This window comes from Lissotriton vulgaris, chromosome 1_1 (genome assembly GCF_964263255.1).
Source record: "Lissotriton vulgaris chromosome 1_1, aLisVul1.2, whole genome shotgun sequence".
Taxonomy (NCBI): Eukaryota; Metazoa; Chordata; class Amphibia; order Caudata; family Salamandridae; genus Lissotriton; species Lissotriton vulgaris.
Genome location: NC_141685.1, coordinates 1,391,483,452 through 1,391,503,687, shown reverse-complemented (window position 1 = coordinate 1,391,503,687; position 20,236 = coordinate 1,391,483,452). Strand labels below are relative to the sequence as shown.

The 20,236-nt window shown below is 40.6% G+C and overlaps 1 protein-coding gene across 1 annotated transcript in view; it reads left to right on the top strand.

Annotated features, from left to right (window-relative positions):
- LOC147750558 (uncharacterized) overlaps positions 1 to 20,236 on the top strand; it is a 169,357-nt gene that overhangs the window by 34,169 nt on the left and 114,952 nt on the right. The window contains exon 2 of the mRNA XM_086966893.1: positions 14,677 to 14,803. Coding sequence (XP_086823019.1) covers positions 14,677 to 14,803 — 127 coding nt within the window. The remainder of the gene's footprint in view (positions 1 to 14,676; positions 14,804 to 20,236) is intronic.

Sequence of the window (20,236 nt, the reverse complement as noted above, 5' to 3'; positions counted from 1 at the left end):
ACCCGGACCAGAGGGGCTTTGTGCCAGGTTGACAGTTAAACGAGTTGACATTTCAGGCCAGTGGAGCAATATATTTTGCAGAAGTAAAGGGACTGCCGCTGGCCATTGTGGCAATTGATGCAGCGAAGGCCTTTGATCAGGTTAATTGGTTATTCCTTTGGGACACTCTGATCAGGTTTGGCTTTCCACTTCCCTTTATCCAAGGTGTTAAAATATTGTATGGGAACCCACGGGCGAAAGTACTAATTAATGGTTGCCTGACCGATTGGTTTATGATTTCAAGGGGGACGAGACAGGGCTGTCCCCTGTCTCCTCTCCTTTTCGATCTTTATATCGAGCCCTTTGTTTCGTTGTTAAGATTGGATTCAACAATCATCCCTATAAAATGGGAGGGCTGGAGCTTAAGACCGCATTATATGCTGATGACTTATTGCTCAATACTACCAATCCACTAGAGGCCATTCCAAAGTTATTTCAATTAGCGGAGGAATATGGTGCAGTCTCAGGATATAGCATTAATAAGAGCAAAACAGATATAATAAGTTGGAACAGTCCTGTCCCTATACCAGGGGCCAAAACTAAGATCAGGTACCTGGGTATTTACCTCACGCAAAAGCTAACTGATGTCCCCAGAACAAGCTGGCAAATAGTGGTTAAAGAAATAACTAAACTTTTACTTAGATGGGCCGGTCTACCTCTTAGTATATATGGTAGAGTCAATTTAATAAAAATGGTGGTATTGCCTAAAGTAACTTTCTTATTTAACAGTATCCCACTGACTTTCCATAATAAAGACATCTCCAGCCTCCAGGGCGAGATAGGCTCCTTTATCTGGGCTCCCAAGTCACCAAGAATTGCTTGGAGGAAGTTGAGAAAGGGTTTGAAAATAGGCGGCCTGGCCCTTGCTGATTTACTTTTTTACTGTTATGCGTTCCAGCTAAAAAAAATTAGACTCCTGGCTAACAAGTTGGACTCATCCTCACACAGCCGTTTGTTCCAGGCGATGTTATCTGACCTACCCCAGGGCCTTGAATTTTTTGTGTTCAAATTCGGTGCCCAGAAGTTTTATAAGAAAGTTCGCTTAAAGATTCTACTTACAGCACTTAAGTTGTGGCAAGCAGTCTGTAAAATATGGAGAATTCTCTATTACAACTCCCTAGCCCCAATCTGGGACTCCCCTGGAACACTTGAATGCTTATTAGATTGCTTATCGTCCCCCTTGAGAGATGCAGGCCTTGTAAGATGGGGAGACCTGAACAACAACCTAGGTCTCCTAGATTGGACATCCCTATTTAATATAACAGGAAGATCCCTTACAAGGTTCAAATACTACCAATTATCATCCTGATGGGGAAGCCAAAATTGGGAGCTGGAAGAAGAGGGAAGTGGATTTCTGACATTAGTCAGGAGACAGGAAGGTTGGAAGGGGGAGGTCTCTTCTTGGTATATTTTACTAACTGGGGCAAAAGATCGGCAGGAGGGAGACATCTCTAAACTTTGGGGTGATCTTCTGGCAGCTAGCCCGGAAAGGAAGCTGGAGGTTTGGACAGATTCATTTATAATATCCCAAAAGACAATAAAGCCTGCCAATCTTAGAAGGAACCATCTCTACACAGCACACAGGGTTTACTGGACTCCTTCAAAATTTTTACTGTCCCAGATGTAAGCTTTTAGCAGCAGATGACTTACATATTTTTGCGGACTGCCCAGAAATTAAAAACTATTGCCAACAGGTCTGTAGCTTTCTAGAAGAGGTACTGTCAAGACCAGTTATTTGCAGCCCAAGATTGATCCTTTTTGGTCTGCCACATGAATACGACATCAGAGACAGTATCTTTCAGTTTATATTTTATGTTATTGTCATCGCAAGGAGGGAGGTGTGTAGAGAATGGAAATCTTCGACCCCCCCCCAAAGTTTGCAGACTGTCTAAGAAACATCATGGCTATAAGTAAATTAGATCTGTTGTGTAGTGGAGAGGGTGCGGCTAAGGTATGGGCTCCGCTGGTAAAATGGTCGGATAGATAAACGATGAAAAGTCCAATGATTATGCCAGGGGTTTGTGGTCTGGTCCTCCCTGGGGCAAGGTCTACCGATATCGAATACAGGAGTTGAACTAGTAGACAGCCTACCTCTGGGTGATACTTATCCGCTAAGCATAAAATCCCAGGGCGCATAGTAATGATTTGTGCTGGCGGCTTTGAGAGTTCCCATCTAGAGTCATAACATCTGGTGGCATATATGAGGACAAAAAAAAAAAGGAGAGTTCTGTGGCATGACTGTATTTGACTGGCCATGAAAATCAGGTCCAGTGTGTGTCCTGCTCTGTCTGTGGGGTCGGTGGCCAGCTGGGTGAGGCCGGATTTGCCCATGTGTTCCATGAGGTCAGCGGAGTTAGTGTTTGTGGGGCTGTCCAAGAGGAAGTTGATGTTTCTGAGGAAAGTGTAGTGCTTGGACTTGACGGCTAGTGGGGCGATGAAGTCTGTGATGGCATTGCAGAAGCTGGTGCGTGGTCCTGGTCGTCTGTAGGTGAGGGTGCCTTTGATGATCATTCTGTTGTCGGTGTGGATTTGGAAGTTGAAGTGCTCCATGATCTTTGTGGTGTCGTCTTCGGGGGTGGTGCAGCGGATTGTTTCTTTTTGGATGATGGCGATGCCTCCTCCATGTTTGTTGGTGTGTCTTGGTGTATCATCTTGTAGCGGTTGGGCGTTGCAGTGGCGATGTTGGGGTGGCCGAAGGGTTGAGCCACATCTCTGTGATGAAGTTCGCATCGGAGGCAAGGGCGGAGATGGTGTCCCAGACTCCGGCGGTATGTTTGCAGAGCGATCGGGCAGTGAGCAGAAGACATCAGAGTGGTTCTGGTGTGGTCGGCAAAGTGGGAGTTGGGCTGGTTTCCGTGAAGGCGGTAGGTCCTGAGTTGCAGGTGAATGACAGCTGTATCAGGTGAACTGTCCTGCCATTGATCGAGGAGATGCGAGGCAGCAGTTGATGTGGCATCTGGGGTCCAGGTCTCTGAGTTCTGCAGAGGAGTGTCTGTGGGTGGCTGGAGGACCAGGGTTCCTGCCACTGGGTGCAGTCCAGATGTTGATGGGCTTGCCTTTGGTGCACTCACTGCATGCCAACTGCGTGACCTTGTTGCGGCCTCCATTAAGTAGGTCCTGAAAGGGGGGTGGGGCTCTGGGAGGCTGGATAGCAAAACGTGGGAACAGGCACAGGTGAGAAGGAGAGAGCAACTTCTAAACGGTGAGATGCAAAATGAAACGCAACAAAGGGAGAGGAAAAGCTATTCAAGCTAAGGTTAATTTGTAAAAGGGCATGGCAACTATGCCATGCCCTTGAATTGCAACACTGCCTTCCCATACAACTCACCCCCCACAAACCAGTATAGATGGTGTTCCTTTGATAGCTGCATGATGTTACCCAAGATCACCTCTGCTTCTCCATGCACCCCCTTAGCTCTGCTAAGATCATTCTGTTCGTCATCCAGCCAACATTTTTATTTCAGGTAAAATAATATCTTTTCCTGCAAGATTTTCTTCCTGCATACTTTTCTTGGTACCCCAGTGATCCTTGAATATGTAATTTATTTTTGTCCAATCGTCTGGTAGTTATTAGAAGTTAATTTCAACAGAGCATAGATCAGGTTTGAAACATTTTTTGAGGTGTTGATCTGTTGTTTTTTTTGGTGTGCACCTGTTTCAACGCATTTATTTACAACGCACTACTGTTACAACGCATCCATTACAACGCGGATACTGTTACAACTCATGTTTTTACAACGCATTTTTTTACAACGCAGGTACCTTTACAACGCATACCATTACAACGTAAGTATTGGTAAGTATATAGTTATTTTTTAAATGTTATATGTTTGGGGTAAAGGGGTATTTTTAGGGGTTAGGGTCAGTTTTGGGTTTTTGGGTAAAGGGGTATTTTTAGGGTTCAGGGTCAGTTTTCAGTTTTTGGGTAAAGGGGTATTTTTAGGGTTCAGGGTTAGTTTTCAGTTTTTGGGTAAAAGGGTATTTTTAGGGTTCAGGGTCAGTTTTCAGTTTTTGGGTAAAGGGGTATTTTTAGGGTTTAGGGTCAGTTTTCAGTTTTTGGGTAAAGGGGTATTTTTAGGGTTCAGGGTCAGTTTTCAGTTTTTGGGTAAAGGGGTATTTTTAGGGTTTAGGGTCAGTTTTCAGTTTTTGGGTAAAGGGGTATTTTTAGGGTTCAGGGTCAGTTTTCAGTTTTTGGGTAAAGGGGTATTTTTAGGGTTCAGAGTCAGTTTTCAGTTTTCAGTTTTTGGGTAAAGGGGTATTTTTAGGGTTCAGGGTCAGTTTTCAGTTTTTGGGTAAAGGGGTATTTTTAGGGTTCAGGGTCAGTTTTCAGTTTTTGGGTAAAGGGGGATTTTTAGGGTTCAGGGTCAGTTTTCAGTTTTTGGGTAAAGGGGTATTTTTAGGGTTCAGGGTCAGTTTTCAGTTTTTGGGTAAAGGGGTATTTTTAGGGTAAAGGGGTATTTTTAGGGTTTAGGGTCAGTTTTCAGTTTTTGGGTAAAGGGGTATTTTTAGGGTTCAGGGTCAGTTTTCAGTTTTTGGGTAAAGTGGTATTTTTAGGGTTCAGAGTCAGTTTTCAGTTTTTGGGTAAAGGGGTATTTTTAGGGTTCAGGGTCAGTTTTCAGTTTTTGGGTAAAGGGGTATTTTTAGGGTTCAGGGTCAGTTTTCAGTTTTTGGGTAAAGGGGGATTTTTAGGGTTCAGGGTCAGTTTTCAGTTTTTGGGTAAAGGGGTATTTTTAGGGTTCAGGGTCAGTTTTCAGTTTTTGGGTAAAGGGGTATTTTTAGGGTTCAGGGTCAGTTTTCAGTTTTTGGGGTTTTGGGGTACAGGGTAAAAATAAATTAAATTTAATTTTAAATTAAATTATTTAATAGTAAATAAATTAAATTAAATTACATTGCATTATTTTTGGGGTTGAGGGTCAGTTTTGAGTTTTTGGGGTACAGGGGAAGAGGGTAAAAATATATATATATTTTTTTAATTTTCAATAATTAATTTAAATTATATTTCTTAAAATTACTTTAATTTATTTTTGGGGTTTAGGGTCAGTTTTCAGTTTCTGGGGTACAGGGGTACATGGTAAAAATAAAGTAATATTATTTTAAATTTAAAATAATTAACGGAAATTAAATTATTTAAAATTACATTAAATTATATTTTTAAAATTAAGTTACTATTATATTATTAATATTAACATATACTTACCAATACTTACGTTGTAATGGTCTGCGTTGTAAAGGTACCTGCGTTGTAAAAAAATGCGTTGTAAATACATGCGTTGTTACAGTATCCGCGTTGTAAAAACCGCGTTGTAACAGTATGCGGAGTAAAAGTCCGCGTTGTAACATCATATATCCGTTTTTTTTGCATCTTAAAAAAGATATCATGTTAGTCATTCATCTGGATTTTTTCCTTCTTATAAGGTTAAACTCATCAAAGTCATTCAAATAAAAGGTCAATTGTGAAACAATTAGACAAATGTTCTGTAGAGACATATTTGTAAAGAGTGACAATGAAGCCACTGTATTTGCAGAGACATATTTTTTACACGTTTACATGATCACAAAGATAGGTAGTGGCCCACCTGATCGTTGATTCTGGAAGGTCGTTGGGCAGTTATATCATTTCTAAAATTTCATGGTATACAAAATATTTTGGGGCATGATATTAAAGGTAAGATTTTTTAAAAACTTTTTAAAAACATTGTAATTTGTTATTGTTTACATTAGTACCATTATATATATATTGTAATTTTTTTGTTTTGAATTTTGTGTAATGTTTATTGCATTTTATTTTAAGTGCAATACATAATATTTGAAGTGTTTCTGTAAGTATTTTTTTTATTTTGTTTGTATTTATTTTTACATTATTAATTCTATTTTATATTTTTAAATGTTAAAATAAATATATTAAATCAATGTAACTTGTTTAAATCAATATTAATATAATTTTTTTTTCAATGGTTTCTTTTGTGGGAGAATAGGGGTGAAAGTGTTCTATAAATCAATGTATAGGATGTCTATAAATTAAATTGTTAATTATTGATGTAGTAATTTTTGTTGGGTTGTTGCATAACCGGTGGTGTTTTAAAAATGTATTAATAATATACATATGTTATTATTTATTCATTACTTTAATAATATAAATCGATAGTTGGGAGTCTCATTCCGCCAAACTTCCCCACCAATTATCGCTGGTAGGGGCGCTGGTAAGGCTCATTACTATTTTGCTTCAGAGCAGATACAGTAAGATTTCTGTTGGGTTTTCTGCTAGGATTTACGAAAAATTTAGATACCACACCTTGCCTTTGTGATGGCAACTCTGGGCAATCCATGCGGCACACTGCACTTTTTTGTACATTTTATGGGATATATACCAAACATTTTTAACCCCGCTTTTAAGAAAGAAATGTTGTGATAACAGGCACTTTAGATCAGTTTTTATTCTCTTATTACAATTATCTGATGATGAAATTATTATGCATGATGGATCTTTCTTGAAGTCTGCTGTAAAGGCCCACAGTACAATGCTTTCCTAATCATGTCGCTGATTCTGACTTACTCTAAGTATGCAGTCTGATTGTTGCTATGTAAAATCTTTTAATTGCACTGTTTTGTGTTTGATGTGCTTTTAATCGTTTCGGATTGTTCTGCAAATTTTATGGATGTTCATTTGTTCCGAATAAAAAAATTCTGATTTCTGAAATAGATAGTTTAATTTACATTTTTTATATCTTTAATAGGTTGGTTGGTTTGTAAATTTCAACATGTATTTAATTACATACTTGAATAATTTAATACATTTGTAAATTACAAGTATAGTTAAATGATATCGTATTATTATAAAAATATTTGCTTTTGAATACTTTTAAGAAATTATTTTATATCTTTTTTTAAATGAATACATTTTAATGAATTTAGCATATAAATAATTGAGTGTTTGATTTCAAGCAGCAATGTGTTTTTTGTTATTTATAATAAGAATAAATATTGTTTGTTTTTAAAAGTTTGTGAATTAAAATATTTATTATGTTTCATCTTTGATTAAGCAGATTAGCTCATTAATATAAAATTATGATTCTTCTAATTTCATGGAAAGAAGGTGTGAAGAAATTATGTGGAAAAATGCTCCCGCAATGATCTGCTCCTTAGCCACTCCTTACCATCCCCAAAGATCATTGCGTTCAAGCACAGCCTTTTTGGCAACAACACGCAAAATCAAACAGGCCAGATGGGGCGGACGCTCCTTCTCCCTGAATGCGGCCGTGACTTGGAACTCTTTACCCTCCTCGCTCCGGAATGAGCCCAATCTTTTAAAATTTCGAAAAACCCTTAAAACTTTTCTTTTTCCCACATAAATCTGCAGTCTCCCAGAAGTAAGCAAATTCAGCGCTACGAGGCCTTCGGGTAGTAATGCGCTCTATAAAACCCACTTTCATTTCATTCATTTCAAGAGATTTTATTTTTAAGATTGTATAGTAAATATGAATGTATTTGTTTTAAACTTGATTTTAAAATGTTAATATTATTTAAATTAAAACATTTTATAACTTATATTTTTGATAAATATGATGGTTTTTCTTATGTGTATATTAGAATTAGGATTTCTCTTAGACTGTTTTAGTTTCTGATATTGTTTTAACATACTGAGACATAACTCTGTTAACATCTAGAGCGTAGTAATGATGTAAACTAATTGCCATAAGGGCTACATGCCCTCTTTTTCAGTAGATTTAGGATATCATATTTTTTTCTTTCATTGTCCATTTTATGCACTTTTCCTTTGCACGTGGTGTCATTAATTATAAATAAAATAAGGGGTAATTTTTTAGCCCATGGATTTTTATACACATAGTTTCAGTTGTCACGTTTTCCTCCCTACACATTAAAATTATTATTTTGATTAATTCAATTATTATTATTTTTTTGGTTTAAGCAGACCAAATAAGGACCACTAATATAGAAAGACATGCTTTATCAAGCTCGTGCAGCAATAAGGATTTATTTACCTTTCTGGCATTACACATATAATCAACTTCATAGGACATTATGCATATAGTTGTTAACTTACCATGTCTGTTGACATAAGAAACATATTAGGCTATTCATATCAATAGCACATGGAGACGTAGCGTATTTGCACAATATAAAGTTTTGCACTTTCAAGCACTTTGCACTTTAACATGCATACGGTTTGTACAAAATAATGTTTACATATGCATTATGCACTTTGAGTCAGGTCTCCAACGATTGGTTTTCAACAATAGCAATACATGTTGAACTAGTATTGTACATAGATAATGTTGATATAATGCTTTTGCTATAGATACTATTATAGAGCCATATGATATCTAATATCATTGTCGATGACCAATTTTCACTTTAAAACAAATATCCTTGCGAACCATCATCAAATATGTATTTGTACAAGTATAAAGTTTTGTTCGATCGATAGCACTATAGCATTATGCATGACTGTATCTTGTTGATTATTATGCCATATGATTTAAGCACATGAAAAAAGCTTGTGAATGTTTTTTAGGTTAACATTTGACAGCATGGTATTTACGTGTTTTGTACCATTCCAAGATGGCGCCCATCTTTCCTTAAATTTAGGATTAGGCAATATGTGAGTCCTATATCCATTTTTATACATTGTCGTTTGAATTTGGGCGGTGTAACATGTTAACAAACACTATATATATTGAATGTGGTCTATACTCCCGTTAACAGTGAGCAAGGACGCTCTGTCCGAAACGCGTCCGTTCGACTATTTGCACCTGCACTTTATGATTTAATAAAGCAACTGATAACAAGAGACTGACTTGGGCGTGCCTTTTGTGTCTGCGCGCTGGATTCTGCGTTTTGGATGTTTACGCGGCTACTGGCTGGATTGTAATATATATATATATATATATATATATATAAATATATATATATATATATATATATGGGCAAATTGCTTTTTAAATTCCAATATAAATTATTTTTCAATAATGTAAAAGATACTTTAGCAAGGAACATTTTAAAAAATTACAGCTATATTTTCTTTAGTGTCATGTGCAACGTGAGGCAGGTTGTACAGTACGAAGGCCAAACGCAGCCCAACCCTTAGAGGGCTATGACCTTCTAGATTTTTCCTTGTTCAACATTTTAATGGAAGGTTTGTGGGAGTCAATGCTCAATTCCTCTTATATTGAGGTTTGTCTTTAATCCTTTGACCGCTAGAAGGAACCACCCGCCAGATTAGGAGTTTTTTCCTGTCTGACGGGCGGTTCTTTGGCGTTCCCAGGGTGGTGCCTATGAAATATGTGGACTCCAGCCCTGAAAGACACCACCTACGTTGCTGGAAGGCTACGTAAACCCTTTGATCAAGATATCCGGCACCTCCCATTGGTCAAGTGGTCCAGACCTTCACTGGAAGGTATTGTGGCAGCTACGTCAGAGATAGACCCCAAAATGGCCACATTCCTGGCTAAATAGGTAAGAGACCCCGACAAAAGTCATTGACTGCTCCAGGTGGTCATGCCAAGATAAGCTGTTAGACCTGAACTAGCCATTGACAAAATTCTTGACATGGCTGATGACATGAAAAAATAAGGCGCCTTAATTCCCCCAAGATACTCTCTAGTTAGGCCCAACAGGCAGTGATGTTCTTGGGAAAGACGAGCTGGGTCATATCTACCAAGAGGCGCTGATCTCTCCTTATTTAGATCAAACCTAAGTTAGGATATCTGGCAAACTCTGTGGTGGGGCTGTTTGTGCACAGCAGGCTCTTCGGTGAGGCATTTATCAAGGAGCTCGGGACTTTTGTCTCCCCTTTTAATTAGCTTGATAAAGCACAACCCTCAATCAAGCGCAACTTTACCCCCCCGGTTTTTGCTGGGGTGGGTCAGTTCCAAGTGGTGCTCGATTGGCTGCCCGCAGACACACGGTCCAGGCAGAGGTCAGTCTTCCAGAAGAGGCCAGTACCCGACCAGATTCAGGGGATTCTACTCTACACAGGGATATCCGAGGCAAAATGGTTCCTGAGGTGGTTGCTGTGAAGGAGGCCCCTCCACCAACTCCCATTGTGAGTCTGCAATTAGTTACTCACAAGCACTTGAGGAGCAGGTTGACGCATGTGTTCTGTAGACAGTGCAGTTACCAAAGGGGGTATAAATGGAGAGTTTAAGGCTTGGCAGGTAGTTTTAAATGTATAACACAGAAACACATGGTGTCTACCAGCTTAATTATGTGGCTGTACTGTCAATCCGAGTCACCAGGATCTCGGGGTGTATGAATCCCATAAAGACAGCATATTTCAATACAAGGTGAACACTATATGTATAGGAAAAGCCAACACAGCATAGATCATTCATACATGGCTGACAAATCCAAAGCAATTAGCAAAGGGTTTCCATCAAATTGACTCAATGATCAGTCCTATCATTTGGCCAAACCCAGGTGTATATCAGGCTGGTCCCCTGATCATTGGGACATCAAGCACCGCACCATTTATTGCTGGTTAAGGATTTGGTCCACCAACATAAACGAACCGTCAGTGATGGCTGATCTTTGATGGTCAAATGAATAACAGTGCAACAGAAAATATAGTGACTTTAAAATAGGATGGAGTGTCCTCCTCCTACTAATAACTTTATTCTGCGGACGAACCATACCTCCTAATTAAAAACCTAGAACAGTGCAAGAGAGACAGTCAACAAATGTCTGTCTAGTACCGGGCCAACATGTTTCTGCCTATCGGGTATTAAATCCCATGGCATTCGTCAGGGCCTCTGTTCTTTTAGTAGTTGCGCAGACCTTAGCCCTCCATGTCAATTAGGAAATACGAATTTGTTCATGGTAGGGAAAAGGACCTCACCTCACCTCACCTGGACCTTGCTCAGGACCTACCTCAAGCTCGCATCTGAGTCTTGGGGGAGGCCTCCCCCAAGACTCAGATGGGAGCTTGAGGTACCGACGGATAGCGCGGGGCCTCGTACAACCTGAGCAAGGTCCAGATGAGGTGAGGTCCTTTTCCCTACCATGAAGGAATTCGTATTTCCTAATTGACATGGAGGGCTAAGGTCTGCGGTTGCTACAGGTTGTACCGTATTCAACCACTTTTACTTTTTCATTTTCTCACTGTGGTGATGGTGGTGTTTCTTTTGTCTCACTACTACTAGTGCAACTACTAAAAGAACAGAGGCCCTGACGAATGCCATGGGATTTAATACCCGATAGGCAGAAACATGTTGGCCCGGTACTAGACAGATATTTGTAGTTAAAGCATGCGTAGTAATGGCATGCTAAGTATCATCACAAATTCCATATTTGGGTTTAGCATACTGATTTCATCACAGTTTGATATGTCACTGGTCTCTATAAGGCCAAAGGGAACCGGAACTGCACTCTAAGGCAGACTTCCTCATAGGTGTATAATGGAGTGTCACTGCAGACAAGACAGTAAACCACACTAACTTTCCGTATGAGTGTACACTAACATTATGAGGCCTACCCAGGTCACTATCCAATACTTCAGAGTCCCCACTGCTCCAGGCTACCCATGTGCAGTTACCAGACTGAGCTTGACAGGAGTCTCACACGTGCAGCCCCGACATGTGTACATATTTTTATGTGTAACAAACCTGGTGCTGCTTACCCTTGCTTTGTCACAGAGGCTTTGTCTTAAAAGGCAGACACAGGTGGAAAACACTCACTGTCCATTTACCATGTGTTTACCGTGGGTGAGTCACCAGCGGTGTGGCTCACCCACAATAAAAAGGTCATATACCAGGAGGTCAAAAAGCAAAAAATCTGGGTGGATTTGATGGGCAGGACCTAACACCTAACACCTTACACGCAGGTATCAGGCTTGACAACTAATTTCATGTTAATTTTGCAAAATCTCAAAAAGCAGGAGCTTTTTCACAAACTCGGAATGTAAACAAATGCTCCAGCTGTTTGGTCGTCCACCAAAGCTTGGGGATTAGATTTCCAGCAGCCTGTCCCTCCTTTGCTCCATAAATGTTGTCTTTGAGTGCCAAGGCATGGGGTTTCATGCAGTGTGTGGAACGCAGGTGGTAAAACATAGCCAACCTGATAAAGTCTTCTCTTTAGTCAAACCCCTGATAATATATATCCATTGCAGTGCTTTTACAGAGGAGCTGGGGGGTGGAGCAACACCGTGAGTCAAAGAGCAATTCTACCCATCTATTCCAAAGGATGGTAAAGAAGCTATGCTACAAAACTGACTAACCCAAGGAGAAAGAAAGCCATTGAAAAAGAAGCAAGCCCATGATATTGTCAAGAAAGGCAACCAGCGAAAGGCAATGGTCCAAAGACCAGTGTAAGTATTGGTATTGTACATCTAAGGTCTCTGACAATAGACAGCTAAGAACTCTCTGTAGGAAAGAACTAATAAGTGAAAACGAACAAACAATATTGAAATATAAAAGAAATGGAAGCAGAATTATGAGTAAGCTCACCTGTGGATTTTGATTTCAACAATCAAAAGTTAGTGCAATGGGAGGGAATTATAGCTTTTAATGCTAGCACCAACTTTTAGGGAACAAAACAAAGATATGAAAAGGGCAAAATATTCAAATTATTAAAAATAATGGGAAAATATGGCTTAATCAAAACAAAAACAATAATTGTTTGGTATTCTGCAACAAGGATGTGAATATTAGCTCTCTTGAAATGCGTTTTGGGAAATCAAATTATATGTCAAGAAGTTTTAATTAATCTGGGTTTCAATGTAGTTCAGTATGCATGTTTTAAATATATTTTCTTTATCTTTATTGTATTATTTTCTTTGTGAACAGCTCTGAAGATCTTCAAATCACGTTTTTCATCATAGATATCATTATTTATATATTTCACAACTATGTATTTACATATTTATTCTTCTGCCCAATATGGCTGTTCACCTATTTCTGACAGCATGCTTATAGTTCATATATTCATTTATTTGTTTATGTGATTGGTACATTGTGTAGACATAGTGGTTTTAGAATGGAAGTTACTTCTCATGTTCCTCTTCCCGCCTGCTATAATTAATCACATGGCTGATTTTTCCCAAAATACCTTTTTTGAATTATATACATTGATTATTGATACCACCTAGGCGACAGAGGGCAGGACTTCGATTCCAGGACAATCAGGGAGCATAACACTTATTCATAGAACGGCACCAAGGCTATTCTCTCAGAAAACTGACGTTACAGAGTTATTATTTGCCCTTTGCCTTTAACTCAGAGACACGGCAAGTATTGGAAAATAAATTATGTTTAGGTAGGTAGACCAGTGCAATACCTATGACTAAATACTGAACCTTCATAACCTGGAAATTGTTAACGCAATGCTTAGGTATGTGGAGTTCCTTAAAAATGTACCTCGTACTATGTTGTCTTATTTTCAGAATTTTTACATTTTATGCTTTTGCTTTGCTACAATTGTTTTGCTTGTTGTCTTTCAATAAAGTGTTACAAATAATGCTGATTTTTATGTGTGTGTACGCTTGGGGAGAATGGTTGCCAGAACTCCCAACAATGATTCACAATGCCTGTCAGCCTCTGGCAGGTAGGCCCCAGTACATGCCTAACATGCATTCTCTCCAGGTACCGTGCAAGCACTGTGTGGGCTATAACTTGTGTGTTCTCCCCGCTCAAACTGGTAAGTTGGTACATACCTGCACTTGCCTAAGGGCCGAGGGAGATCTACTGGGCTGTAGTCATGGTAAGGTGCTCATAACATTGCGGAAAACATTAGGCGAGGGCGGATGGCTTTCTTTCTAGCCATTGCAGGTGTCTTCTCAGATATTCCTAATTACATAGTAAAAGACTCAAAGCATCTTAAGAGAAAACTCATTTTAGTCTTTACTGATAAAGGCTTTAATCTCTAAATACCAGTGCACCACATGTACACGCTAAGAACATGATGGAGTGTGCGTTGTATTCTTATGAACTCTCTAGATTTCTGTTGGGGGTCTTTCTGAAGAGAGGACCATCCCCGCTGCTTGCACCTCCTGAAGGCACTGTGCCGCAACCCGTTCACTCATTACTGGCATCTCCAGGCTACAGGCCTCATTGTATACATTGCCCCTGTTCTGTAGGATTCGAATTGAGCCACCTAGCTCAAACACCACTAAAACCACTTAGCGCCAATCCTTCATCACCTTGCCTCTTCCCACCCACTTTGCCTCAATGAATTTTGTGGCACTTACCACATGTTGTTCTTGCACTTATTTTCTTTCCTAAATTCACTTCCCTTTTTCCATCCTTTCCCCTCCTGTTACTCTCTTTTTAACATCTGCATCCATGGGCTGAAGTCTAAGGTAATGACTGTAGTGTGGGACAGTGAGGCAAATACATTGCCCTGGCCAGCTTGCGAGACACACCTAAGTATCTATGAGTCAATGTAGGAAATATGGCCGCTGTTTTTCCACTGTCGGGAGCAAGTGAGGCACACATGACCAGCCTATTTTACTGTAGTAACTGCACTACCGGCCTATCCTTTTTCGTACACTTGTTGGAACCACCCAAATAGACGAGGTGATATACCTCGTGCAAGGCGTTTCCAGTGGCAATGGTAATTCCTGTGTCAGTTCTAAATTAGTTTTGTACCATTACTGAATGTGGTGTAATGCTTTTTTTTTTCCAGGCACCGGCTTCTTTCCATGAAATAGCCGCCCGGTTCACCCAGGAGGAATGGAAGCTTTTACGCCAGTGGCAGACCGACCTCTACAAGAATGTAATGACAGAGATCCAACAAGCCGTCACTTCTCTGGGTAATGTTTTAGTCCATTCATTTAAAGAGATTCTATAAAGCCCATTGTATAGTTCCGGCTCAAGGGTTCAGATTAATTTTTATTTAATGCTTGATGAGTGCCAAAGAAGTGTAATTTGTAATAATGTTCACTCTTTCGGTCAACATTAATTTATTACCTATATAAAATAGGAAGGTGTACATGTGCATGGGCTGCAGTTACACTCCAGCTGTTAGTCGATACATGTTATTGTTTATTCTAGGCGACAAAACAAGCAGCAATATGACTCTCTTTGAGGTAATGTTATTGCTTCATTAGAGCAGTGAAAATAAATCTTTCAAGCTATGAAAATGTCCCCTTGCTACACTCCAACATAGAGCCTGCTCTGCATTGAGCAAGTGTACCTAACACTGCAAGGTCAGCCAGTGCTTGGGCTCTCTCCTGCGGAAACAAGAATGGTGTCTTTAAAGGCCTGCTCTGATGCTTGTAAACCAGGCTGGCCCTCAGATGCGAGGAAAGGGATTATATCTCTGCCTTTGAAATTACTTCTCAACACTCTTTTTAGGTCTCGCCTAGTGCAGTGCATGCGCTGCGTGCCTTGGCGAGATCTATTGTCGTCGACTTGGTTGCCGAAGGGGAACAGGAGATTGTCCGGACAGCGATGTGCACGCTTACAGCGTCTCTATCAGCCTGCCCCCGGACAGCAGATGGGCACGCGCACGGTGTCTCTTCACTTTCGAGCGCTCCCACCGCGCACTTTCACTTTTGCACGCTCGATCTCAGCCTGCTTTTTCTGCGCTTGCCAAGTCAGACAATGACAAATAAGTTCTCGTACCTAAAAATGCGCGCTGGTGCCAAACACCTGCAACCACTACTTAGATTAAGCAATGCGGCTCGTTTGTTGATGTTACAAGATCTCTATCAACACCTAACAGTAGTCTTGCGTCAGTCTGACCCAGACACACGCCTGCGTCACTCTGTGTACTGGCACCACACCTTCTTTGGCACTGCTGCATGTACAAGTCGCCCCTTCGCTGCCCCGCAGCTGCTGCCGGAGGGCCCGGCCCAGGGCTTCCTGCACAACCTGCTCTTCGTCACGGTAAGAGCTCCTCGGAGCATTGCATGTGTTGTATTGTATCATCACTCTAGCTCAAAGATAGCCATGTATAAACATCACACCACTCTTGCACTTTTGGCTTTGCATAAATGTATGGCCGGGTAAACCTGGAGGTGGGCACACAGATCTTGTGATACATTTCAAACCATATTTCCACAGAAACGGTGAGTTGTTTGGTTTGACTTGTAGCCTGATCACTTTCTGCTTGCACACTCTGGTTAAAGTTTGTGTGGCAGCTGCAAACTTCATCCTTTCTAGTTTACTTACAATAGCACTTGATTGGCCAGGTCAGAAAATAGACATGCTGCTCTTTCGAGCGCCGTCTCCCCTCGGGCAGCATCAGCCAGGGCATCTATCACACACACACACACACAGGTGTCTGTTAGCCTGCCTCCGTCTCCCTTACAGCAAACACTTCTGGTGGGAGAGCATAGTGGCATTTAACAGGTTTCATTTTCAGTTGTTCTGAGCAGTGTGTGCAACCGAGGATACAGCTGAGATTTAAAGTCGATGCAGGAGAGATGTTTTGAGTTCTGTACTGCTTTAGGTGCCCTTGCATTGTAGCCCAGTTGACTTCATCCGTTACCCTGCACCCACCTCATCTTACTGGGGTGTCTGCACCCCTCGTATCTTCTAGCAGTCCTTGCACTGCTTTTCAAGCTGTGTGCGCTCTGAGGGGGCAGCTGTCACTGCTACCTATCCAGTACCAGTTGTGGGTGTACCATTTGCACTGCTGTTTAAAGAATGTATGCTATGTTTTTATTGGGTGGGGGGCATTTTTCCCTGCTACAGCCTATTACTACTATGTATAAGTTTGCACTGCTGTGCAAGGTGTGTGCAGATGTTGCTGATACATTGTTGTGTGTATACAGTTTGCGCTGCTGTGTACTTTGAGGTCACTGCTCCTTCCTGTCCCTCCCTGTGTCCATCAGGCCCTTCTGCTTCCATTTTCAAACGGGTCATTACTTCACAAGGTAGCGTACTACCCATTTGCGCATACAGTACTGCACCTTTAAACCTGTTTTTGATAGATCAGGCTAATTTGTACTACCTTAACACACGATAGTGCCTTACCGTACAGACTTTTGTTCGACCTTTGTTCACTCTGTTTCCCTTCCCATACAGTCTCTCCACCCTCCATTATGTGACAAGGCTGGTCATAGCCAAACGTTGCTATGCATGGACACTGTATGTGTTTAAAGCCACTATTAAAAAAAATACATTAATATGCAAAGATCGCGTTCAGTTACTGCATCTAGCCACAGTGCTACCATAGTCCTCTTGCAACACAGCATTATCCCACTGGGCACTTTTCTCCCTCTCTGTCTCCATCAGGCCCCTTCTGCTTTCATTATATGCCGCTGCTACAACTCTTGCTCGCTCGCTCGCTCGCTCCCTCACTCCATCAGGCCCCTTCTGCTTTTATTATATGCCGCTGCTATTCGTTTTTCCATTTGCTCGCTCGCTCCCTCCTTCCCTCCCCTTCCCATAGAGTCTCTCCACCATCCATTCTGTGCCAAGGCTGGTCAAAGGCAAACGTTGCTATACACGGACACTGTATGTGTTTTAAGCCACTATTAACAAGCATTTGCAATGCAATAGGTCTCGCATTTATGCACGTTTGAGCTATTGACATTGCCAATAACAATTCCTTTTATATTTGTTTTCGTTTTAAAACATAAATAAAAGGCATTGTCATTTACAATGCCAATAGCTTTAACTCGTGTAACTGTGAGACCTATTGCATTGCAAATGCTTGTTATTGAAGAACTGGGTGTCAAGTCCTTAGCGCTGCCCACACTCCTACCGTCTCCTTTCATCCTGCACATCATGTCAAATCCCTAAACGTAGCTTTTTAAAAATATCTTAGTGAAATAAACCTAAGTGGGTTGAAAAAGTAGTAGTATAACATGATTGCTGATCTACTTGCAACTGATAATGGCTCATGTAACTATCCAAATTTATGAATTTCGTCACCAATGTTCCCTCTAGTTTTTTTCCTCTGTGTGCTGCAGTGTAAGGTGTCTGTGCGCTGCAGAAAAGGCTATGTGCGCCGGGAACAAGACCTCACGTGTGGGTGCAGCGCCAAATATCACTCCAAACTTTTGCTTTAAAAAGTGAAAAGACAGAGCATTTTGACACATGCAGCACCACATGAATGGTCTTAAGGCAGGTTTTCAATTTAGATAGACACGCCATGACATGAATTGGTTACACAGGCAAGTACACTTCAGGTTTAGAAAAGCACAAGTCTCCAACAGTGGTATCATAGTAAGATTTTACTAAAGATTCTCAACTCTAGCACTGTTCATAGGGTGGGGAAATGTTGGGAGCCTATACAAGATCACATATATACAAATTCAAATTCATAATCTTTATTCAATTTTCAAATTAAAATCATAAAAGACGGTCATTTAAAAACAACATACAAAATTTCAGTGCCATATCATTCATATTTTAGAACTCTCATCAGAAAACGTACAAGAATAATCAGATAAGAGGGGAGTTCAACAACTGTAAGAAAAGTAAGGCGGGTCTAACTTGATTAAAATTCAGCGGTAATAAGATTGGATTTATGAACTTATGTCGCAGGTTACTGTATTTTGGATAAAGCATAACTGCGTGTAATGTATCATTATTCGATGTGTTATCACATCCATGATTAAAAGGGACCAATCAGGGAAATACATTGTATCAAAAATAGGTTAGCAGTCGGCGTTGGTGGCGAGACATATTTCAGGTCAAATTTGGCTCGATATTGTGTGTCGCATACAGTGTTTTGTTAAAGCGACATCCTCGCTCTCTGACGTCAACTTGTCCCTAAAAGCAACCCATTTTCCAAGCACAAGTTATGTTTGAGGTGTTAGCAAACATATCCGGCCGCCCTATGGCTGGCAAACTACGTAACAAATATTCCAGTCAAGGAATCTGTAAGGACTTTTCAAGTTGTAGACAATCTTGCAAAATCAGTCTACTGAAACTCATTTCCTCCTTTGTCCAAATTGAGCTCCAAAGTTTTATTTGATTGAGGCGAAGTTGGTCAATTAAAAAATCCATACCTAATTCTTCATGAGCAATTTCATAAGGTGTGCTTTGGCCAACCACCAGGAGACTCCTTAACAAACTTGTTTTCAGCAACTTGGAGTGGTGCAACCTGACCGTATCCCTAGATTCCACTAACATGGCACACTAAGAGGGTACATGTGGCCCTGTAAATTTCCAGAACTGATTGGATAGGAGTACGCCCAATCGGCGCAAAAAATCCCTAATGCCAAATATCGCCCTGCTAAAAGAGAAACATTCTGTTTTATAAGGAATGCCAGTTAAACTGAGAATCCAGTTGTATCCCCAGGTACTTCAACTTATCCACCATTCTAGTATGTTGGCCATCTATTACATGTTTCATGGTTTTCGTATTCGATGGACCAAACTTCATGACGTTTGACTTTAAAAAAATATGTAGCTAAGTCAAGGCTGTTCATAAAACTAATAAAAAGAGTAAGAAGCTTGTTCAGACTTTTAGCAGTACAAGCCATTAAAACTGTGTCGTCTACATATAACAAGGCAGGAATAGGAGGCCTCCTATTCTGGAAACGTCAACACCCACAACTGTCCAGGCCTGCTCTATGTTGTTAATATAAAAAATAAATAAAAAAGGAGCTAAAATACAGCCCTGCCTTTACCCCTCATTGAAGTTCAAAGTGCTCAGTGCAATCCCCATTGGGGCCAAACCTAACGCTGGTGGAAATACCATTATGTGAATTACGCAAGAAATTAATTAAAGCTACATCAACACCCATCTGTTACATCATGGACCAAAACTTAGAGCGGTTAACTCAATCAAAAGGCCGAGCTAAGGTCCATGAAGGCTAGGTGTATTTACAAGTTAAAAGATAGAGATTCAAGGTCTGCTGTACTGTTCCTTGTCCTGAGCAAAACCCCTACTGAAGGTCAGACAAGTAGCCTTGCTCCTCGGCCCACTCCACGAGGCAATTTAATAAGATCCTACCAATAATTTTCGCCTCCGAGTCTATAAGGGAAATGGGTCTAAAGAAGGCAGGATCAGATCTGTTGCCCTTTTTAAAAACAGGGACTACTGTAGACTGAGACTAGGTTGAGGGAAAATGACCAGATACAGCAGAATGCAGTGCCAATATTGGGGTCCACAAGTCTATGCACGCCTTGTACTGGGCCCTGGTACCTTATTTAAAGGCAACTGGGAAATTACTGCTCTAACCTCAGACAGATTAAAAATTAAGCTATGCTCTGTCCTGGAACCTTCTGTAGGCCCCCACTCCTTGTCTTCAGGCTATAAATGGCCTTGAAATGATCCACCC